The 24087-nt window shown below is 36.9% G+C and overlaps 1 protein-coding gene across 1 annotated transcript; it reads left to right on the top strand.

Annotated features, from left to right (window-relative positions):
- Window positions 1-1289: 1289 nt before the first annotated feature.
- Window positions 1290-20351, top strand: LOC306856887 (dysbindin). The gene is made up of 4 exons (XM_079396426.1): window positions 1290-1627; window positions 14651-14800; window positions 16765-16908; window positions 19621-20351. The coding sequence occupies exons 1-4, from the start codon at window positions 1585-1587 to the stop codon at window positions 19881-19883; spliced, it is 600 nt and encodes a 199-aa protein (XP_079252552.1). The 5' UTR covers window positions 1290-1584; the 3' UTR covers window positions 19884-20351.
- Window positions 20352-24087: the final 3736 nt, after the last annotated feature.

Raw genomic sequence — 24087 nt, 5'->3', positions numbered from 1 at the left:
AAAGTGCTATATAAATAAAGGTGACTTGACTTGACTTAAAAACCCTTTGTCTAATTTGCAGCTTTCCACACTCTCAAGCAAATGCATTACATAATCCATATTGGTACATATTCCATAATTATTTTTTAAACCACAGTGAAACTGACATGTGTATGTTATATATTGACTGCTATTTTTCTATTTCCTAGAGTCTAGAATTACAGTTTTTCTCAGTTGCTTTGGTCAACAGCCGAGAGGAAGAAGAGGAGTAAGTGTATGCATGGAAGTGTACAGAGGCAAAACAGAGGAAGAGGAAGAAGAGGCCAAGGACAGAGGTGCATATCAGATTAAATAATCTTGTCAATCATGGCCTTACAATGGCTGAAGGGTGCAGCAATACTACTGTAATACTACAATACTACAGTAATACTACTGTAACAGAGTGCACTGCTACACTTCACACTACTTTACATGTTATACATTCGTATAAAAATAAATGTACTGTATAAATACAAATGGTCATATACTTTTTTTTTCTATGTACTATTGACTCTTCTCAACAAATATCAGATTTTTTTATTTTTTTATTTTTTAATAAAACCTTAAATTCCATGGTTGACTGTCATGGTGAAAAAACCACTAAACATTTTGACCAGTGTGGCTCACTCGATGACAAATATACTTTATATTTTGGAGGCCTTGGCCAAATTACTGACACGATAACTAGGTTTTGAAGCATGAAATATTTTGGGTAACTACATTTTGCAGACATGCAATAAAGTTCTGAAGTTCCAGCAAACAGTTGTGACATTTGCACAGTTTAGAGAATGTTAAGACTGTTTCGCAAAAATGTGCCAAAGCAATTGAGAAAAACTGTAACACACACACACACACACACACGTTTCACTGTATAGTAGTCAGGACATCTTTTTTTCCAGTTTTTTTTTTTTTTATATTTCAGGTTAATAATATTTTGTATTCCCTAAACAGAAACCTTTGCATGGAAACATTTAGTGTGTGAAGTCACTAGTTGGTAATCATCAGGTTTCACTGTTAGTGAGGACATTTTGAACCTCTCAAGTCAAACGTATACACACAAAAAGTTCATATTTCATTAAAAAATGAATAAGTGTTTAAGTGCACATCATCAGATGTTACAGAAACATGGTTCTCCTTTCATGGAATGACATGTAAGAAAGAGAAAAGCTGGCTTTAGTTTTCTTAGCACCTCCTCTGTCGTTACATAACCCGTCCCTCCTTCCTCTGTCTGATCCCAACTGTAAATTCTGCTCTCCTCCTCCCACAAGGGTGGATTTGGTATGATCCACTTGCCCTAGACCTGAGGTCTTGGTCTGAGCAAAGAGATACGGCCACTGGTGCTGCTGCAGAGGACGTGCACGACTGAATCTACAGCCTAAAGCCTCACAGAGAGAGAGAGAGAGAGAGAGAGAGAGAAGGGGGAAAGAGAGAGAGAGAGAGAGAGAGAGAGGGAAAGAGAGAGAAGGGGGAGATGAGCTGTGCTAGAGTCCAGTCTTGCTCCGGGACGGTGGACTGACTGAAGCTGCTGGTAGTTTTACAGCTGTGCATCTCTATCGCTCTGGAGTCATGAGCTCAAAGGGGACGAATCTCCATAACAAACGTCTGCCATGTGAGTATTTCACCTTTAGTCGACTTACTTTGGTCATCTTCTCAAATTTGGCTTCACAACAAGCATGACAGATGACCAGTCATTAATTAACAGAAGAATCATTGTGTCCTTTAAGAATATGTATAAGAAAGACAGTTGTCACATTTTTACCCCAGTGAATATTTCTCATTGTATGTTTATTTTTGATTATCATATTTACAAGATACAAACCTTAAAGTCTTGACAGCTATTGAACATTTCCATCTTTATTGCCCAGTAAGTTCAACTTTTCACTGTTATGAAACATGCCAACCTGTTATAGTAAAATGATTATGAAGCATACTGTACAATAGTACATTTTGTACTTGCAGTACACATTATTTAACCATCATAATTATATATTTATACAAAAAATTAAAACACCTGTAACCTTGCCTTGATTTGTTGCCTTGAAGCTGATTTGTTTTTATTTATTTATTTACAGTATTTATTTTTAATATATGCTGGTATTGGAGTTTAAGTTTGATGGAATATATATATATTATATATATAATATATATATATTATATTATATTATTTTTTTAAACCAACAAACAAAGCTACTGTCAGATTGTTACTACAGTAAACGTTTTTTGTAAACATTCACATAATCTACATATGAACTGTAAGTCAAAACATATTGCCTGTTTTTGTCACTGGACTATCACCAATAACACCATTAAATAGGCCTCCCTTATTTGTACTCATCACTTCCTTGACTGAATAAGGAAAGATTATCTAAAACGGTCTGAGCTGTGGCTCTGTTTTATTTTAGTCTATCATAGTTTGCTGTGTAGACTGCAGGGATTTCATTACTAAACTAAGTTTTGCTTAGTGTTCTTATTCTACTATGTTATGTCGAATTTCTGTTTTAAGGGGCTTCAGTTATTATTTTAATCAAACATTTAAAGAGCCAGATTGACTTGATGGACCTGCCAAAGCTTAGAGAGCAAAGACGTACTTGGTTCTAGATTTGTTGTGTGTAGCCTGACTGAAATCCCTCTAAATGGGATTGTTTTTCTGCCATTTTTAGCAGATGGACTGTGACAATCCAAGTTCCCACACTCCCTGGTTACACACACACACACTACACACACACACACACACAGAGATGTTGGTTTTTGTGGTTTATGGGGACTCTCCATAGGCGTAATGGTTTTTATACTGAACAAACTGTGTGTGCTATTGCCCTACACCAACCCTACACCTAAACTTAGCCCTCACAGGAGACTTTGTGCATTTTTAGATTTTCAAAAAAACACCATTTAGTATGTTTTTTAAGCCTTTTGAATTACGGGGACATAGGCAGTGTCCTCATAAACCACCTTCATATTGTAATACCTCTGTCATACCCATGTCATTATACAAATTTGTGTCCTCATAAACCACATAAACATGCACACACACACACACACACACACACACACACAGTCACACACACACACACACACACACACACACACACACACACATACACACACACACACACACACACACAAACACAAACATGCTTGGAGGTTGAGACTAGAAATTAGATTGGCCACAGGAGAATTTTCCACACTATATTTCAATTTTGCTCACACAGTAAAATGTCCATGTCTGTCAAAGAGTTTTAGAGATCTGCACCCCAGATGTTTAAGATGGTGTCGTTCAGGTTTTGTGGAATGACTCTACAGGAATTGTAGTTGTCTTGGTATTGTCTAGGAATTTGCTAATTGTCTTGGCTTGTGTGACTAATGATTATGATAATGTTTCTGATTTGTCAATAGACCTCATGATAAAATGGAATGAAGGCGGATAGATAGATAGATAGATAGATATAGATAGATAGATAGATAGATAGATAGATAGATAGATAGATAGATAGATAGATAGATAGATAGATAGATAGATAGATAGATAGATAGATAGATAGATAGATAGATAGATAGATAGATAGATAGATATGAAAGTAATCAATGTAAAAATAAATCCAGAAAATCAAATGGTGGCAGAAGATAACATAAAAATGGGAAGAAATTTCACTGAAGTTACAAGGAAACAGTTCATCTACTTACTTTAGGAACTTGTTTTAATGACATCTGAGAAAAAAGATAACATTCCTTTTGGTGGACAGCACAGACTTCTCTACTCCCTGTTTCATACTTTCCTCATGACTCATTTTCATGTCATTTATCTCGTGGACTCTACTAGAAATTCCTCTCAGTTCTTTTTCTGTGAATCTGAGTTTTTCTGGAAACAGCAGCTGAATTGGGGGTTGTCTTAGCTAGAGATGCTGAGTTAAATGTGTCTAGGAGGTTAGCGTGTGTGAATGACTTCATTGTCAGATCGTTGGAGAGATTTGGAGTGCTTTCTGGGTTTAGTTTCCTTATTTCTAAAACTCGCATACCCACACATTCCGCACACACAAAAGCAACTATCTATTTATCTATCCACTATTAATAACTCAGTTAGTTTAGGAAACCACAGATATGTGTGGTTTCCCAGGGAAAGCAAGAGCTGATAAAATGTAGAAACTAACTTGAATGCAATGTAAGTCGCTTTGGATAAAAGCGTCTGCTAAATGCATAAATGTAAATGTAGAATCGACACATGGCATGACAGGGGATTTCTGTTTTATAAAGTAACTATTTATGCTTTTGTTTTATTATCATACTTTCATATACACTCTAGTAATATTTAGACACTTAAATGTAATTAATTATATTATTTGCACAATATAAGAAAATTAATAGGATGTCAAACAGGATTGAGGCCAAGAGCCAAAGTTAACAGATGGTTCCACTATGAAGTGATTTTTTATATAAACTGTGATAATAGCAATGATGTATTTCTACTTCTTTTTGTTATATATATATATATATATATATATATCTTGACATGATGTGAGCTAATACTTCTGTCTGCCGTTTGATGGATGGCATTGTGAAAGCACAGCAGGTCAGCGATCAGTAAAGCTAACAAACAGCGGCAGATGCAAATGACCTGACAGATCATGACATTGTTAGACATGACATCTTTTATAACAGACCTGTGACATCATCACATTGTGCTTGAGACTTAGTGTTACATAACCGTGATGACCCAAGGAGTACATGGACATGATAACAGCCTTAGATCAGCTGTTTTCCTTGCAAGACGCATAGGTAGGCCTATAATAAATTGCTTTGAATTTCATCAGTATTATTACTTGTTCAATAAATGTATTCATTGTTGTAATACATCCCGGATATGTGTGCCTTATAGTACCCTATGGAGTTTTGAGGCTATGTTTTTAGCATTGAGGCTAACATACTTATGGTGACATGTAGTTGACAAATAAAGCAGGAAGCGAAAGAGAAATCTGAAGGTGTGTGTTATAGTGAGTTTACCATGTCTAATGGGTGTTCTTAAAACCCGTTGAAGAAAACAGTCAACTAGTTTCAAAAACCGCTGTGTAAAAATCCATGCTAACAGCTATGACACAAAACACTTGTTCACCATAGCAGATCTTCATTTTTTTTGCACAGCAAAGTTCTGTTATGTCAAGGACGCTAGCAGAATGACGCCACTTAATCAATTTACACAATTAAATACTGTTGTTACCTTCATATTTTTTAATATATAGTAGAACCATTTTATAAAAGCAGGAAGGCAGTCAAAGCCATGCTAAACTATGAATATGGCAACATAATATACTGCCCAGCAAGCTCTTTGAGCTTCCATGTAGCATATTTAATGTGTTTTGATCAGTGTTTATATGTGAAGAAGTGATCAAGCCTCTTTAGAAGACGTATTTAACCACTCAATTCTTTTATGATTTCTTTTATGATAGCATTTTGGTGGAATGTATTTTCAATGGAGTGACAATCTCTCAGGTTTCATTCAAAACTTAATTTGTGTATTGAAGATGAACAAAAGTCTTGTGGTTTTGAAATGACATGAGGGTGAGTAAATTATAGAACTTTATTTTTTTGGGTGAAGTAATCCCTTAAGAGTTTGTAATGACAGCTGAATACCACATCCTTCATCCAAGGATCTCACTCCTTTTGGTTTGTGGGTTTGAAATTCCCATTTCTTTTAAAACCACCAGAAAGGCCATTTTGATCCAAAGTTACCATACTTGTTGTCAAAAGCGGGTAAAACCATTCTTCAATGGGAGAAATCAGCATCTGTATTGAAAGGCATAGTTCACTCAAAAATCTGTCATTAATTGCTCACCCTCATGTTGTCCCAAACTCGAAAGACCTTTGCTCATCTTTAGAACACAAATTAAAATATTAGTGGTTTCACAAAGAACCTTTACCATCCATGGAACCTTTTCATTCCACAAAAGGTTCTTTACAATGGAAAAAGGTTCTTTAGATTATTAAAATGTTTAATAATGAAAAAATGGTTATTTTAAGAACTGTTCACTGAAAGGTTCTTGGGGAACCAAAATCGATTATTCTGTGGCATCCCTGCAAAAACCCTCTTTTGGAACCTTTATTTTTAAGATTGTCGGGACATCGTTAAAATAGTCCAATAGTGACATCAGTAGTTCAATTGTAATTAATTGTGGCATTTTCATGAATAGCGGAGGAGACTGACCCGGAAATGAAGGAACTGTTGAAAAAAGTCATTGTCATCTTTTCTTTGTGCACAAAAAATATTATTGTAGCTTCATAACATTACAGTTGAACCACTGATGTTACATGGACTATTTTAATAATGTCCTTACTACCTTTATGGACCTTGAATGTGTCAGTTACATCGCTGTCTATGGATGGTCAGAATGCTCTCGGATTTCATGAAAATATCTTAATCTTCCTAATCCGAAGATGAGAGAAGGTTTTACAGGTTTGGAACGACATGAGGGTGAGTAATTAATGTCAAAAATGTCCTTTTTTTGGGTTAACTATCCCTTTAAGATATGTTTTTTTTTAGTTAGTAAATCAGGCTTTTGCTCTCTAGTCCCTGAGGTTTAACACATGGACTTTTAACTCATTCATCTGGAAAGTTCATTTCCCATGTCCTGTTTTCAAACTGTCCTCAGAGGGATGTGGTGGACTGTTTTTTATGTTGTTATTTGGTCCGTAATTGCTTCTGAAAGTCACCTCCAAGAAGAAAAATGTCAGTGTTTTGGGTGAGATGCCTGGAAGAAGCTGATGTGTGGTTTAGGCATTCCTACTGTGGTAAGTAATTAAACAAACCTATGACTATATATATAAACTGACATTCCTGTGAATGAGAGGCCAAGATCTGTTAAACTCAAGACCTACATGATGGTTTTACTTGTGTCTGAAAGGGTTGGGACCGTTGGCATGACTCTGAGAAGGCTTGCAGGGATGCTGTGCCTTTTCCGGTACCCTGCTGGATCATAATCCCAGAATGCTTTAGTGCGAGACCCACTGTGACAAAGAAAGCTGGGGTTGGGGTGTGGTGGAAACAGAGCTTTGCCTTGTATGGAGGGAATGACAAATCAGTCCTTACAGACAATCCGCCTTTCTTCTGCTTTGATCTAACAAGTCTCGCTCACCCCTCCCAGCCTACTGCGGCGTGAATGGACAACACAGTCTGAAAAAGGGGGATGGATGTGAGAAAGAGATGAGACTGAGAGAGAAACAGAAAAATAGAGTGATCTCATTCTCATGTGGTTGCTTGACTTATGAATGATCTTATTGGATGATTTGGGACAGGGCCAGAAAACCTCATGATGTAGTCATTCACTTAAAATTAATCACTGATTCATTCCAAGTAGAAAACACTGGCTGATCAATTAGGGAACTTACATGACTCATATTTTCCAACCTGATGGACACGCTACAACTCTTCCTTTCCCATCTAATGCCAGTGTGATGTAACTCGTTTAATGTCATACAATGTTCAATCGCTTAGGCCAGAGGACGACAGGTGCCCCAAATGAGTCTAGTTTGTCCATTTCTTCATTTCTGTCACCTGATGGAGTTTGGCCACTGTGGTCTTCTGGCTTGCTTAGTTAGGGTCTGAAAGACATTTAAAGGGGTCATATGATGCTTTTTAAAAAATCATTATTTTGTGTATTTGGTGTAACAGAATATGTTGACATGTTCAAAAAACACATTATTTTTCAAATACTCTACATTATTGTAGTTCCTCTATGCCCCGCCTCTCTCAAACGCTTCGTTTTCTACAAAGTCCCTCCTTCCGACAAGCACAGTCTGCTCTGATTGGCCAACTGGCACAGTGCATTGTGATTGGCCGAACACCACAAGCATGCGTCGGAAATGTAACTCCCTTACGCGAGCTTCAGCTTTCAAGTTATCAGTTCAAGCCCGAAAGGGGAACGTGTGACAGACACAGTGATGATGCTCATATGTATTTGCACACAAGCCACGGTTAAGATGATTTCTGACGGGCTGTACACTCAGCTGTGATGTGACCCTGTTCCCCTCACACACACACACACGACGTGTTATGTGCAAAGCTCCGCATTTGAACAATCAACAGCAAATACTTCAACTAATAACAAAACATACTTACAGTCGCTGATTCAGAAGCGCCAGATTGTCATAGCAAAGAGAAAAACCCTTAAAATGCGTTGCACAAATTCGAACATTTGGGTTGTGCTGTTGTGTTGTAAACAAATCTTAACAATGATCCCTAATTGTATTTACTTTCGGAAGGCCAAATAAAGTGCTTTTGCTTTCGCATAGAAACACACAGCGTCTCCCTGTCATGGCTGCATCAACACTACTGCGGTTACTGAAACCATGCCTTCTTTCTTTGCGGGAACATTTGGGTGGCATTACGCAAATATTTCCACATCGTGACATAGACATGTGGGGGCGTGTTTGAATGAGCCGTTTTAGGTGGGCGTGGTCAAGTCTTAACTTTTATAAAGAATATCTCTTTGGGTTTGAGACTTTAGTCTTTGCAACTTCAGGGATCTCATCAATGCACGAACAGGTTATAACACTCCAAAGAGAAAGGAAAACTTGAAATTGCATCATATGACCCCTTTAACTTTCAGTAATTTATTGATATGCCCCATTGACTGACACCATCAGATGACGAAACTTGAAGGTAGTTAAGTTGGACGATGGTACTGTGGTCTTTTGTAGAGATAATTTACAGCTAAATCACATCTTGCAGAATCAAAACTGAATCAACATGAATAATAACATTGCTGCCTTTTTTAAAACTGCCCTAGTGAAAAATATATACACTAAAATGTATTTGTAATTTATTTCATGTATGCTTCAAGTATGCTACAAACACATTTACATATTTATGTACTTACTAAAAATACCCTGTAAATGTACTTTTAGTACACCAAACTGGTATATTTAAAGTCTGCTAAATTGGAACAGTTAATTTTGTACTTAATGCACTTTATTGTGCAGAAGTAGTTCTGAAGTCCAACTAAAGATATACTCAAGTATATTTGATTGTTCTACAGTGGAACTATTGAAAGTATACTTCAGGTACATTTTAAATATATTGCATTTAAAGACCAGTATTATTCAAAGACCATACAATCCTCATCAATAGTGACATTAAAACACATTTTAGAATATTATTAAATGTGCATTGTGTACAAGTAGTACTCCAAATAAAGTTGAATTATCAGTAAGTCTCCAGCAGTACATCAGTAAATCTGAGCCGAGCATAGAGTTGAACTATACTTAGTATGTAATGAATGTATTTTAAGTATTTTTTACACTAAGAAATGCTGGGTTAAATACAACCCAGCGCTGGGTAAAATATGGACGAACCCAACTTTTGGGTTGTTTTGACCCAACGGTTGGTTAAATGTTTATCCCAACCTTCTGGGTAGTAACCCAACCACTGGGTCAAAACAACCCAATCACTGGGTTTGTCCATATTTTACCCAGCGCTGGGTTGTATTTAACCCAGCATTTTTTAGAGTGTATAGCATTATGGTTTCTAAAGCAAGGGTAGTTGAGCCTTGGAGGGTTTCCTTCCTGTAAAGATAAACTACAAACCTAAATTTAAGAGTAAATGTAATCAATATATACAGGATTAACTTGTAAATAACAGTAGGTGTGTTGAAGCAGGGTTGGAACTGTCTGCAGGAAGGTAGCCCTCTGGGACGGCTGCCTCTATTCCAGGGTGTACTTAGATGGTTGCTTTGAGCATTCTCTGTGTTTTTTAATGGCACAGGTCAAAAGACCCACAAACTCAATCTCAGGAGAGTTTGAGGATTGAAGTATTGTACAAGTTGACAATTTCATATGCATTTATTCAGTCTAACTCTATGACAGTTTGAACAATTTGTTGGTGAAACATCACCATGAAGGTCCACACCTAACCCTACCCATAAACATAACCCTCAGATGTACTTATCATGGTCAAAAACTGCACTCTTAAATGTATATATATTTTAAAGTACATTGTTTCCTTAATAAGTATTCTTTATACTAAAGTGTTCTTCTTTTTCAAAAGGGTTGTTATGAGAGTGAGCTGGACTTGGACCCAATCTATAAGTCTGATTTGCTTAGAAAAAAAAAGCTTAAGAATAAAGAGAACATAAATGAACAGTATGCAGTTATTGCTGCCTACAAATTGATATGTGACCCACAGGTCAGGAACACTCATGAGCTCTGCCAGTTCTGCCAGCTGACCTGAATAAACACCATGCCCACTGCACTGGCATTTCGCTAAGTGCAACAGTGGGCAGCAAAATTTTGCTTTCTAAGAACAATAGCTCAGTCAAACCACATTTTCCCTGACTTGCTCCTTTCTCGATCACAACAGAGAAAATGCAATTTGACTGGAAGGGAATGGCAGAGAATAAAACACACACTGTGGCTGTACCCCTGAGCAAAGCACTTAACCCTGTGTTATTTTAAAAGCACCATTTAATTTTCACACACATGCAGACACGCAAATATGAGCATGGTAGATGTCAAGGACGGAGCCATAGCACCGCAGTTATGCAATATCCATTCATGGCAAGTCTGTTGAGTTTAAGTGCCTCAACCTTCTCAACCTTTTATATAAACACTGGCGTACGTGTTTAAATATTAAACTTGGACAAGGTCATGGAAAAATGGAAGAGGAGATCCCTGCAGGTTCAAAGAGGCAAGTTGAAGTTTATGTGTTGAATGCTTTGACATATCGATATTAGAATGCCACTGTAGGTGAAGGTTTTATTTTAGTCCTACTGTGTTCCTGCTACAATCTTAGTTTGTCTCTGCAGGATTAAAGGAATGTGTTTCTATACAATACAACATGAAAAATAATTTGGGTGGATCAGTTCGGTTTCCGAGTTTACTGCCATTCGTCTTTGCATCATTACTTCACGCCTGTATACAGAAGGAGTCCCGGCTAGTAAGCTATATCGCGTGTGTCAAAATTTACTATCTTTTTGAAATCGGAAATTTTCTCTTTGATTATTTTTTGCTCATGCATTTTCCCAAATAATTTGTACTTTCAACATATTTTGTCTATGTTAAAAAAGTGTGAGAGGATGTGATTTAAGTGGACTTTTAATTTTTAATTTATTTATTTATTTATTTATTTTTGCATGAGAAAACATGAAAATTAACGATTCATATAGCATAGGCACCAAAGCTGTTGTGGATTCGAATCCCTTTGTATCTGGCACAGATTTGCAGAAAATTGTAGTCGTTTGGCAAATAAACATAAGTTGCATATGAATTTACAACACTTTTTATGTTACTCCTCAAATGACAAGAACATTTATAATATTGTTAATATTTAATCAGTCCCCAAACTTTGATATTTATGCATGACTTTGATATTTATTTTTTATATTTATGGATGACTTTGATATTTGATACGCTTGTTGAATTGATTCATTGAAATTGACAGTTAGCAAACCTTTTCAATTATATGTTACAACAACCTCTGCTCTCATTCTTGCAAGTAAAAAAATGACAAAACTAATCTAATGTAAGCACATTTCAACAAGAGCATTAAAACGATTACATAGCAGGTAAACCATCCCAAATATGTTCAATTTGCAATGTACTTCCCACCTGCTTACACACACTGCACTGAGTCACACAGTACTGACAGATGGAAACATGGAAAGATAAATGGGACATCTAGCTTCCCCTTTGCCCTTTCTGGCTGTGGTGGTCAGCTAGTGCAGATCTGATAAGTTATTCAGAGTGACAGCGCTGTGGCCCCTGGATGGCTCCCATCGTCCTCACTTCTGCCACCAGGCCAGAGAGAGTGACCCCATCTAAACCTTATACACTGCCTACTGTGGCGTTTTGCCTGTCAAATGTGATGACTCATGAATTCTTTAAACGGAAATGAAAAAGACATACAGTCATCACATTCTTACCCAGGCTCTCCAAAAAGTTTTGCGTTGCTATTTGTGATAATTTTTTTGGTAGTGTCTAAAAGGGTTAGCTCACCCACAAATAAATGTTTCATCATTCATTGTTTACTCATCCTCATGATCCCCTTTTTTTTTAAATGTCTTTGAAAGTTTTACACAATAGAAAGAAATGCGTACAGGTTTGGAGCGATGTGAGACATTCTCTCAAACATGGGTGATGGATGATATACACACAGCCTATAATATAAACAAGAGTTGGCAGTTTGTTTTGGAAAGTTACTCATATATTCTGTGAATGTACATTTTCCAACATTCTAAAGATATGGTGAATAAACACTGTACTGAATGCCTGGTCTGTTTTAAAGTTGCACTGGTTCTTTAACCTCATAAAGCCTACTGTATCATATTTGATGCGTTAAATTTTAAGGCCTCTAAATTATAAACATGATCCAAACTTTTCCACATTTTTAAGCAAATAAAAGGCCTTTTATAATTCCAAAAAATGTCCACCTTTTTGTGTGAAATTGTTACTTATTTTTAAAAAGTAAATGTAAGATTAGTGCATAAGAAGTCTGCTGTACTGTTATAAACATTAATATTACAAGCTATCAGAAATTCTTATTTCTTTTTGGCCATATAAGTACCAGCACATGCACTGTTTTTGCTCTGTTTAGGTATCTTAACAAAACTGAGGTGTTTCTTTTCTCCATGAGTACGACCTCTACATGATCTTATATCCGTCACAGCCTTCTGCTGGAGTGCCCATGATAGCCACCAGAAGGCACTCCTCTTGGATTATTGCCAAATGCTTGTGGACTTCATTTCCCATCACCCTTTGTTTGATCAATCAGGTCTCATTGTCTAAAACTGTGTGTCATTAGTCTCATTAGCTACCCTATATATCCCAGACTGGAGAGAGCTCTGTGGTCTCTGAGGACTCCTGGACCACAGCAGGCTCTGGAGTAAACTCTGAGGCAGACTCCTGGGCCAACCAAGCAGGAAGATTCAGTGACAATATAGTTTCATATGGTTCATGAAAGCCTGATGAAGGGGTATGAAATATGCTAATCAACAAAAAATCACATATATATTGTTGGTCTTGAAAAAAATCTGTGGTCCAGAAAATGCTGGAACAGTGTTCACATTTATCCCTCTCGGACGACGGACCTGTTCTACAGCATGTCTGATAGCAGCTGAAAATGCGATCAGCTCTCGCAGCAGACACCAGATAATCTTTACATTATTCCTATTTTAGACCAGGTTTAAAAGGCAGATCCAATTATTTCAGGCTCAGCCTGTGCTTTCTAATTATGGCTGAATTGCAGGACACTGTCTCTGTGAGTCTGGATGTATTAATGACTTGTGAAAGGAAAAGAATGCCATTCTCTAACATGTTACAGCCATGGTGCAAGCTTTAGGGCTGTTATTTCAGTTGAGCTGATGTGTGCTCCTGTGGCACTTTTCAAGGACAGTGAAACAAATGTCAGGCTGAACATGTCATACTGGCAACCCATAATTAGTTAGACTGTTGCTTACTGTAGAGTTTCTGTGTAATGAAAAAATCCACAATGAATCCGGTCTACTAATATAATGCCTCTATTAAGTGATTATATTACCGTACTGCATCTGATGGAAGCTGAAATGAAGTTGGCCAGCATTGCTTTGCTCAGAACTGGCTGTTCATGATTTTATTGGTAGGTTCCTGGGGTCAGGGTGGCAGATGACTCATATTGTCTATTTGGAGATCCTTGTGCATGAGCTACCACACATCGAGAGGTCTCTGTATATAGACCAATGACTAACATCTCTGTCTGCCTGCTTTCATGTTTTCAAATATATGTTTGTCATCATAACAGGACATCTTATTGACTACTAGCCATCAAATAAAGCAGTGGCAGTACCATGGTTTCAAGGTATAAGGTTTCAGTATATGTGTACATGGCACAAAGTTATATTTATATATATATATATACACAGTATACTGTGATATTATTAATAAATGTGTTTTGATGACTTCTTTTAGTACACTTTTTAACCATTTTTTTCACTTTTGAAGATGTTGAAGGTTAATTATATTCTTAAGAGTCTAATACACACTACATAATAGCTTGTCAAATGAGGCTTAAGGTTTATCAGCCCTGTGAGTAATAAACCATACTGAACCATGAGATACATGTTCATAATATCTCTAACACATTCTCGATTTCTCTACAAATGTTTCTTTATTTTGTCTTAGTGCAGCATTTAGTACAGCATGTTCTCTTTCTAATTGTGTTACTTTCATCTCTGTTCATTCGGGCACTCTTATTTGTTACTGCATTGGCTGTGGTGTACAATGCTCAGGACGTTTTGCCAATTTAGAGAAACAACAAAAACTTCAAACCACAGGTCTGAATTTGATTTGCATTAAAACGATAAGATATGAGGTTATAGACATATGAATCGTGTTAGGGTTTGGGTTAGATTTTAACATAAGGAAGAGCAAACTGAAAACATTCAGTGAGTCAGTGTAGAGATTTCAAGTGTTAACTTATGCCCCCTGCTGGTGGAATAATTATATTATATTATATATTTTTTTATAGGGGTTGTAGAATGCAGCTTGTTCATTATTCTACTAGAACTAAATAAGGGTTGTATAAAAGTGTACACATGTAGTCTGAGTGAATATTCTGTTAATGGATGTTGATATAAACTGTAAGTGAAGTGACTGTCTCTGTTGTTGCTGGTAGCTGAGACAGAACATGCGCAGAGGGTCCCGGACGCAGATTCGGCCCAGCAAATGAGGCTGAGAGAGAGACAACGATTCTTTGAGGAGGTGTTTCAACACGATGTGGATGTCTACCTTTCCTCTGCACACCTGCAGATAGATTATAAGAGACGTGAGTTTAAACACACACACATACATGGGTGGGACTCTTTTCATCTAAAAATAATATATATATATATATATATATATATATATATGTTATAACAATTTAACTGTGCTAAAATATTACATTTTGACAGAAGTTCTGTATTTTACCAAACAGTCTTTTAAAACTATTATAAACTATTGATACATACATATATATCTGTTTACATGAATGTACATATATGTGCATATACACATGTTGTTTTATTTAAACCGCTCCACGGAGGATGCCATCTCACACCTCCTCCACACCACAACAAGTCACCTGGACTGCAGAAAAGGGAATTATGTAAAAATGCTGTTTGTGGACTACAGTTCAGCGTTTAACACCATAATTCCCTCCACACTCACCTCCAAGTTGGAGGTCCTTGGTCTCAGCACATCCTTGTGCCAATGGATCTCCAGCTTCCTGAAGGACAGACAGCAAGCCGTACGGATGGGTAAACACACCTCATCCTCCATCACCCTAAGCACTGGAGCCCCTCAAGGTTGTGTTCTGAGCCCCCTGCTGTACTCACTGTACACTTATGGCTGCGTGGCCACTTCCAACTCCACCACCATCATTAAGTTTGCTGATGACACTGCTGTGTTGGGCCTGATCTCAGACAACGACGAGACGGCCTACATACAGGAGATTAAGAACCTGGAGAGTTGGTGCCAGTTGAATAGTCTACACCTGAACATCAGCAAAACTAAGGAGCTGATAGTGGACTTCAGTACGAAGCAGGAGCGGTCATACCAGCCGATCACGATCAACGGGACTCCAGTGGAGAGAGTGGACAGCTTCAGATGCCTGGGTGTTCACATCACGCAGGACTTGACTTGGTCCTGTCATACCAGCACCCTGGTGAAGAAGGCCAGGCAGCGTCTGTACCATCTGAGACGCTTAAAGGACTTTAGACTTCCCTCTCGGGTGCTTAAGACTTTTTACACCTGCACCATTGAGAGCGTCCTGACGGGCAGCATCACTTCCTGGTTCGGGAACTGCACTATGCAGGACAGACGAGCCCTCCAGAGGGTGGTGCGTTCAGCGGAACGTACCATTCACACCGAGCTCCCTGACCTGCAGGACATCTACAGCAAGCGGTGCCTGACCAGGGCCAGGAAGATAGTGAAGGACCTGCAGGACATCTACAGCAAGCGGTGCCTGACCAGGGCCAGGAAGATAGTGAAGGACCTCAGCCATCCCAACAATGGACTCTTTTCTCTGCTGCGTTCAGGGAGGCGCTTCCGCTCCATGAAGGCGAACACAGAGAGAATGAGGAGGAGCTTCTTCCCGCAGGCCATTCGGAGTCTTAACCACTCTCCACTATAATCACATCACCCCACACTTCCACTTTGCACATTTTTCAAGTACAATCTGCACTAATTTGTAAAAGGTTACGTAAGGATAAATGAGTGGGACTTACATACCATTTGTCTTTGTCTTTAGTATTCCTTTTACTCACTTATACACTTTACTGCACTGCACAGCACACGGACACTTTATCACTGACATACACTTTACTTTTTATAGAATCTATATAGAATCATATTCTATTTTTTATTCTTCATATCTATTTTTATTCTCATATCTATTTGTTATTTTATTTTATTGCTAGTTTATTTCTGTATATATGTTTACTGTACTTTTTCTATTTGTATTTTTGTAAACTTGAGGTTTTTCTTAATTTTGTTGGACAATTTGTTGGACAGTCGTACAATACATTTCACTACATGTCGTACTACGTATGTATATGTATGTGACAAATAAAATTTGAATTTGAATTTGAATTTGATTTATTAAATTCACTTTTTTTTCAAAGACCATGATCTTTATTCTAAGACATGTGATGAAACAAACAAACATACACAAGACTATAAGTAGCCAAATACAGCATATTCACCTCTAATAACTGTCTTTGTATCTCATGTCTGACTCTCCTATTGCAGCTCCCTTGGGAAGTATTTCATCAATGGAGGTGAATGTCGATATGCTAGAACAGATGGACCTGATGGACATCTCTGATCAGGAGGCTTTGGATGTCTTCTTCAGTGCCAGTGGAGAGGAAGGATCACTGACCTCCCCTCTTCCAGGTACATACTCCAAACCAGTTTAAATAGCTGTCAACAGGTTTCTATATTTCTATAGGTTGCTGGTTGGTGTTCTTGCTTGACTGCAGTATCCAACAATAGTATCAGGTGGTAGTGGATAGGATCCACTGTCTGCATAACCTCATGGTATTTGTAGTAGAACTTCATAGCATTGCTGACAGTCTCCATTGCTCATGTCACTTTTTGTTGAAAATTGCCGGCAGTAGAAAAATATACATTGTTTTCAAACCATGCACAAGGTGTCCTAAAAGGTTTCCTGTAGTATGCAAAGTAGTACTTTTTTTTATCCTCACTGAAAGCAAAGTACTGCTGGAAGTGATAAAGTTAGATAATCTGATCTCGTGAAAAAAATCAGCAGTTTTCAAGTTGGCACTTTTGTATGATGATTCATGCAATGTAGTTTGTACAAAAACGTACGGTTTTCAAAAGAAAAGCAAACTTGAAGGTCCAATTATTCGCAAGTATGAAGCCATGTGAATTAGCCACCATTTGCCAAAATGGAACATAGTGTGGTGTTATGTTGAACTTGAAGTGAAGTGAAGTGACATACTTCCAAGTATGGTGACCCATACTCGGAATTCGTGCTCAGCATTTAACCCATCCAACGTGCACACACACAGCAGTGAACACACACACAGCAGTGAACACACACACAGCAGTGAACACACACACAGCAGTGAACACACACCCGGAGCAGTGGGCAGCCATTTATGCTGCGGCGCCCGGGGAGCAGTTGGGGGTTCGGTGCCTTGCTCAAGGGCACCTCAGTCGTGGTATTGAGGGTGGAGAGAGTACTGGACATTCACTCCCCCCACCTACAATCCCTGCCGGCCCGAGACTCGAACCCGCAACCTTTGGATTACGAGTCGACTCTCTAACCATTAGGCCACGACTTTGTATCCGGAGATAAACAATGACACAGCATACGTAGCCATCTTGGATATGTTCTTGCATGCCGGCCACAAAGTAGTTATTTTCTGGCAAAATAAGTAATACTATGTGATTTGACTATTGATAAGGTTGACAAGAGTTTGACTTCATGCAAATGAACAGTGGTGAGATGCAGTACAGTGCTGAAATGGAGACAATGATCTGCCTGATACACCTAGATACCATAGTCAAGCTAAAACGCTAGCTAGCATTCATTTTTTTCCTGAAACCAGATAATCCCACAGCCAATTTCATTAGTCAGCTCATTCATGAACTCACCTGGCAAGGGAAGTTTTAGAAGGTTAGTATAGTTTTAACATTGTGCAGAGTTTGACATGACCAGGGTTTGAAATTAACACCCACAAACCTGCCAAATATGAGTGCAAACCCTGTGACGGTAAAACATATCAACTCACCAGTCAGTTTGGTGGGTTATGGTTCATAAATGACGTACTCCAACCAGGAGCCTAGAACAACAAAACATTAAGAGTGTTATGCATTTGGACAAAATGTGCCATGTTTTAAAATACATATATTTTTTTTTAAATGACAAAAACAAAGCACACTGATGAATGCAGCTAGCCGAAACGCTTATCTTTTTATCTCCTGCTTTGATCCCAATAACAGATTTAAAGAGTGCAGACCAATCTAATTACAAAAACAAGCAAATAAAAATGATTTTTAACTATTTTTATTGTATCTACAGACAATGATTGACTGAAAGCTTTCAATTCGATGATTCTGAATCAGATTTAATAATAAATATATTTAAATATAAATCTAAACCAGTGATTTTTGTTGATTATCGAGTTTATTCCTAGTATTTTTGGTATTTTGCTTGTAGAAGTTCTGAATAGCTGGTAATAGCCAAATTGGCTGGTGAGTGAAAAAGGTAATTACATGATCAATGAAATATTTAGAATTGTTTGCTGTGCGTGGTTTGTGTTTAACTGTTTTAAGGGATTAAGACACACACACACACACACACTTGTTTCTGTAAAACTTTCCGAGACTTCTATTTTCTATTCCCTAACCCTAAACCCACCTCTTACAGAAGACCTGTTTGTATTGTTAAACTTTCAGATAAACATAATTTACTATTTTTAATACTTTTTTTCCCTTGTGGGGACCTCAGGACCTCCACAATTTCAAAAATTTCAGGACATTTGTTCCCCACAATGTAACAAACAAGTACAGACACACACACACACACACACACACACTACTACTAGTAATAGTGCAAAGAGCAAGGATTGGTTTGGCTGATTAAAATGGCCCTATTAATATCTGGTGGTATCGATTCCATTAATAGCTATTTAAACGTCACTATGTATTCTGAAGAATGTTTTTTTTTTTTTTTTCTCACAAGAAACATAACAAATATTTCATTATTGTATGTCTGAGCATTTAAACATTTACATTTACTCATTTTGCAGACACTTTTATCCAAAGTGACTTATTGGGGAAATCATCAAGCGATTCATCAGAGGCAAACAGACACAGGAAGTGCTCGTAATACGACGTTTCAGGCGTTGTTCAAATAAATACAAGCTAAAAAGGGAAGGAATAAAGAGAAGACAATTTTTAACATTTTATTTAGGATAAAGTCAAATAGTGTCGAAAGAGATGAGTTTTCAGCTGTCACTTGAAAATGGTCAGGGAATAAAAAAAATAAATAAAAAAAAACCCTGGTTCCCTTTAGCAATTACATCAGATAATGAACTGCCATTGAGATGAACTGGTAAACAGCCATTTCTTTTCCAGCTCTTGGTCACACTGATGTAGAAGAGGATGGATTGAGGAGAAATGACGTGTCCTTGAGAATTTCTGACCCTTGTGAGATCAAATCCCGTATGTTGTCCACTTCCTCCAACTCCACCTGTGACAGTCAGGCCTCCAATGAGGACGGATCAAACACTCCCGTCGTCCAATCAGATGATGAAGACGTGCATGAAGATAGCCTGTTACGAACAGGAGCAGCCACAGCCAACGATGCCACAAAAGAGCAGTCTGCTCTCTCAGTATAAATTGCCTTCTCATTAATTACTGACGATTTGGGAAGTGTAACATGTCTAGGTTGAGACTTGTTTCATGGATGGGTTGACTGGTTTTAGCCATAAATCAATCTACCAAAGACCTATATGAACGCTTGTGAAATTCAACTCATTAAAGGCCCCTATTATGTTACACTGGGAGTGTCATTATTTTGACAGGCCTGCATTTTTGTATTGCCACTTGCGTCTTACCAACATTTTACTATATCTTTTGCATTGGGAATATAGGTTTATAAATATACACCTCACCAATATTTTGCAATGCTCTTTACAAAGACCGATACTGCTCCGTAGAGAGACTAAATGCATCACCATTTTGAATGAAGGTGGTGAGTTTCATGAAAACATTTCCAAAAGAAAAGAAAAAAATTATAAAAATATATTTTATATTTAAATAAAATGAAACTTCTTCTGTACAACATTAAAGGGAAAGTTCACCCCAAAAAAGAAAATTGTTATCATTTACTCATCCTCATGTGGTTCTAAACAAGACTTTCATTCATCTTACTAACACAAATGTAGATATTTTGGTAACACTTTATTCTAAGGTGACCATAATACAGAGTATTTACAGAGTTGAGTACTTAGTAGTAGCTGTTGTACTTACATGAAACAAAATGTACTTACCATGTAACCAAGTTATGGAACAACCTGTAATTACAGTTTGTAATTATGTAGATGTAATAGACAGCTACTGTTACACATATGTTACAGACCGAGTCTGTTACACAGCTACTTATGTAAGCAAAAGATTGTTACATATGTGTTGCAGACCTTATAAAACTTAATTATAAATGTAAGTACACAGACATAAGCTACTTAAAATAAAGTGTATCAAGATTGTACTTAAGTGTACTTCATGTATATCAATACTGTACACCTTATCCAGCTCCACCTTAGTTTGATTAAACCCACGAGTACACAGCTAAAATACACGTAATATATATCTAATTACATTACAATTACATAATATTACACAAACATAAGCTACTTAAAATAAAGTGTATCAAGATTGTACTTAAGTGTACTTCATGTATATCAATACTGTACACCTTATCCAGCTCCACCTTAGTTTGATTAAACCCACGAGTACACAGCTAAAATATACGTAATATATATCTAATTACATTACAATTACATAATATTACACAAACATAAGCTATACTTAAAATAAAGTGTATCAAGATTGTACTTAAGCGTACTAGTAGCTGTTACAGACTCGGTCTGTTACATATGTGTAACAGTAGCTGCCTATTACATCTACATAATTACAACTGTAATTACAGGCTGTTCCATAACTTGGTTACATGGTAAGTGCATTTTGTTTCATGCAAGTACAACGGCTACTACTAAGTACATAAGTAGGTAATTACTATGTATTATGATACCTTAAAATAAACTGTTACTGATATTTTTAATGAAACCTAAGATATAAGAAGTCCATGCAAAAGTCTGAAAATAAAAAAGGTCATAAAGGCATCGTAAAACTAATATGAATTGAGCAGTTTAATTCAAGTCACAATTGCTTTATATGATAAACAGATTTAATTTAGGTGTTAACTTTATCAGTTGATTTTTTATTGTCAATGTCCACAGAGCACATCAAATATGGGAAACAAGGAAGCTGAGATGTGAACCAACCGCATTGGTTCTTGACTGTCACATGCACATTTACGTATCTGGGATTGTCATATTGGATTTGCTTTATGTATTTGTGTCAGCCATTGTTTACATAAAAAGTGGTTGCATCCCTTCAAAAAACTTGGATTAAATGGTTAATTTCAAATGGACTAGTTTCATGAAACATTTATGACCTTGTAGATTTGTGTATTTTGTGTTGTGAAGATGAATGAAAGACTTATGGGTTCAGAAGGACATGTGGGTGAGTGGATGGAGAAAGAATTTGAATTTTTAGATGAGCTAACTATTTAAGTTTATTTGCATCTTTACATGATTTTACATTTATTTTTTGGGGAATTTTCTTTTGTAACTTAATGGTGATTTTTATTAGATTATTAGATTTTTTTATTTATTTAAAACAACATAGAAGGCAATACAACAAATACTAGCTTGCTTACTATTTTTATTACAGTAATGAGAATTTGAGAGGAATATGTGCTTAACTGTTTTGAAAATTGTTACAATAAAAATATAAAAACAATCCTGATGAGAATTAGTTTTCTTGTACTTCTTCGCCTTTATCAGGACAATAGACTATAAAGTAGGGGTGCGATGTTGGGCAATTAAACCTGGGTGTTCTTTGACGCGTCTTGACTTTTGAGCATTTGCACAACCCACTGTTTCACAGATTGATTTGGGGTGAAATATGACCCACTCTTGACAGTTTTTCTGAGGTTGACCCTAAAACTGGTTGTGTCAGGTTTGTTTTTACAGAACGTTGGATCTGTACTATTCTTCTTTTTTTTTTGACCATGTGTTGGGAATGTGTCCTCACTTCTGATGTCTACAGAATCTTTTGCTTTGATTTCCAAATAAAGCCAAATGCCACCAAAGAGTTATGGGTGAAAATGAAATTATATATTTCCAAAATTTTAGTGAATGAGAAAAGTTCTGATGCACCTTCTCTTTCCTTATGATTATGTTCTACGTTTCAGTAAAGTAGTGAAGTCATCAAAATTTTAAAAAATGCAGTTACAGTAACAATTAAAATGTTTATGTAGCATTGGTCATTTGTCCTGCAATAGGTTTTGATTAGTTTTCACATCACAACATAAGAAACTGCATATAATTCCTTAGTAGTTTTCTGGGAGGCACAACAAAGTAGCAGTTAGCTAGAGGGTTAATGAATGTTTTATTACTTATAAATTTGTTAATGACAGTAACTAGAATAGCAAGAAAGTTGTTGGTTCAAAATGTTCTTCACAAATTCAGTCAGTGGTGTCCAAACATTTTGCATGGCCTGGAGGTATTTTTCTTTGTGACTTGAAATGCATTATATTTTTGCAACATGCAACCCACTTAACAAATACCAAACATTTCCACTTTAAACTCAGACTAGCCCTTGGGTACTTGTAAAAAGTGACGGTACATTCCTGAACAGCAGTCTGTTAATGCGATCGCACTTTGCTGCCTTGACCAAAACCCTCATAACAGGAATGTAGTGCGGTGTCATTCAAGCAAATGTTATTCAAAGGCAAACAAAAGAGAAAAGGCTAAAAATATTACTGAGCTGTCAAAATGGTACTTTTGACAAGTTATAGTTGATTATATAAAGGCTTGGGCTTTTCATGTCAGTCAGTGACACACATGGAAGGCTAGGAGTGCCTCTTGTAAAGGATCCAATCAACAATTTATGCATCTTATAAAATCATTAATTGTGGGATATAAAAAGTAGAAATGTAATTTGCATCCATTTATGGTTTCATAAATTGGGCACTGAACAGGCATGACTTCAAAGTACTTGGATATCTATATGCTTTTCATGATGCCTTTTTTGGAGCTTGACAGGTATGGTCTCTATTTGCTGTTGAATTTAATTTGTGTGTGAACTACCTGCAATTGAAGTGAAATAAGGTTGGTCACCTCGTGGTCAGGATTGCTGGTAATGAAGATTTTGTAGGTGTGACCGCAGGTATGTGTGACCTTTGAACTGGTGATTGACTGACACCTGGTTGGGCTTGAGTTACTGCTTCTGCAGTTTAGGAATTTTGGGTTTGGATGTAATTTGAATCCATGTTGATGGCTAACAATGGGTAAATGCAGTAAAAAACAACAAAAACTGAATTCTCTGAACAATATAGCTTTGTTTTTTGTATTTCTTTTTACAGTAATGTTTTCTTCTTAACCTAACAACATTTTTATGAGGTTTATACTTAAAACAAGAGTGGGATAGAAATATAAGCTTATTTTTTTAAAGGTATATTTCCTTTTTTTTTTTTTTGGTGGTGGTGGTATAATTCTCCTTTAATCTGCTCTTTCCTCCTATAGAAACATATGTAATGTCTCTCTCTCTATAATGTCTTCATGTGTACACTGCATATTGTTACCGTATAACTAACACTGCCCCAGGGTGTAGTTATCTGTACTTCTGCACTACATTGGTGTGCTTGTGCTCTCAGTTCAAGGCAGAAGCAGGTCTGAGCGTGAGACTTCATGAGATTCCAGTGTTAAAGCTTTCTACCTCATATTATGAACTGAAATGATCATGGCTACAATG

The sequence above is a fragment of the Barbus barbus genome (assembly GCF_936440315.1).
Source record: "Barbus barbus genome assembly, chromosome: 37".
NCBI lineage: Eukaryota > Metazoa > Chordata > Actinopteri > Cypriniformes > Cyprinidae > Barbus > Barbus barbus.
This window is presented reverse-complemented; position numbering and strand designations above follow the sequence as displayed.

What these genes read in the sequence shown, in the direction of transcription:
- LOC306856887 (XM_079396426.1), top strand. Translation starts at nt 1,585, where the DNA reads ATGAGCTCAAAGGGGACGAATCTCCATAACAAACGTCTGCCAT. An exon ending in CCATAACAAACGTCTGCCAT is followed by an intron (nt 1,628 to 14,650) that starts GTGAGTATTTCA and finishes TGTTGCTGGTAG; the next exon opens with CTGAGACAGAACATGCGCAG. An exon ending in ACTGACCTCCCCTCTTCCAG is followed by an intron (nt 16,909 to 19,620) that starts GTACATACTCCA and finishes TTTCTTTTCCAG; the next exon opens with CTCTTGGTCACACTGATGTA.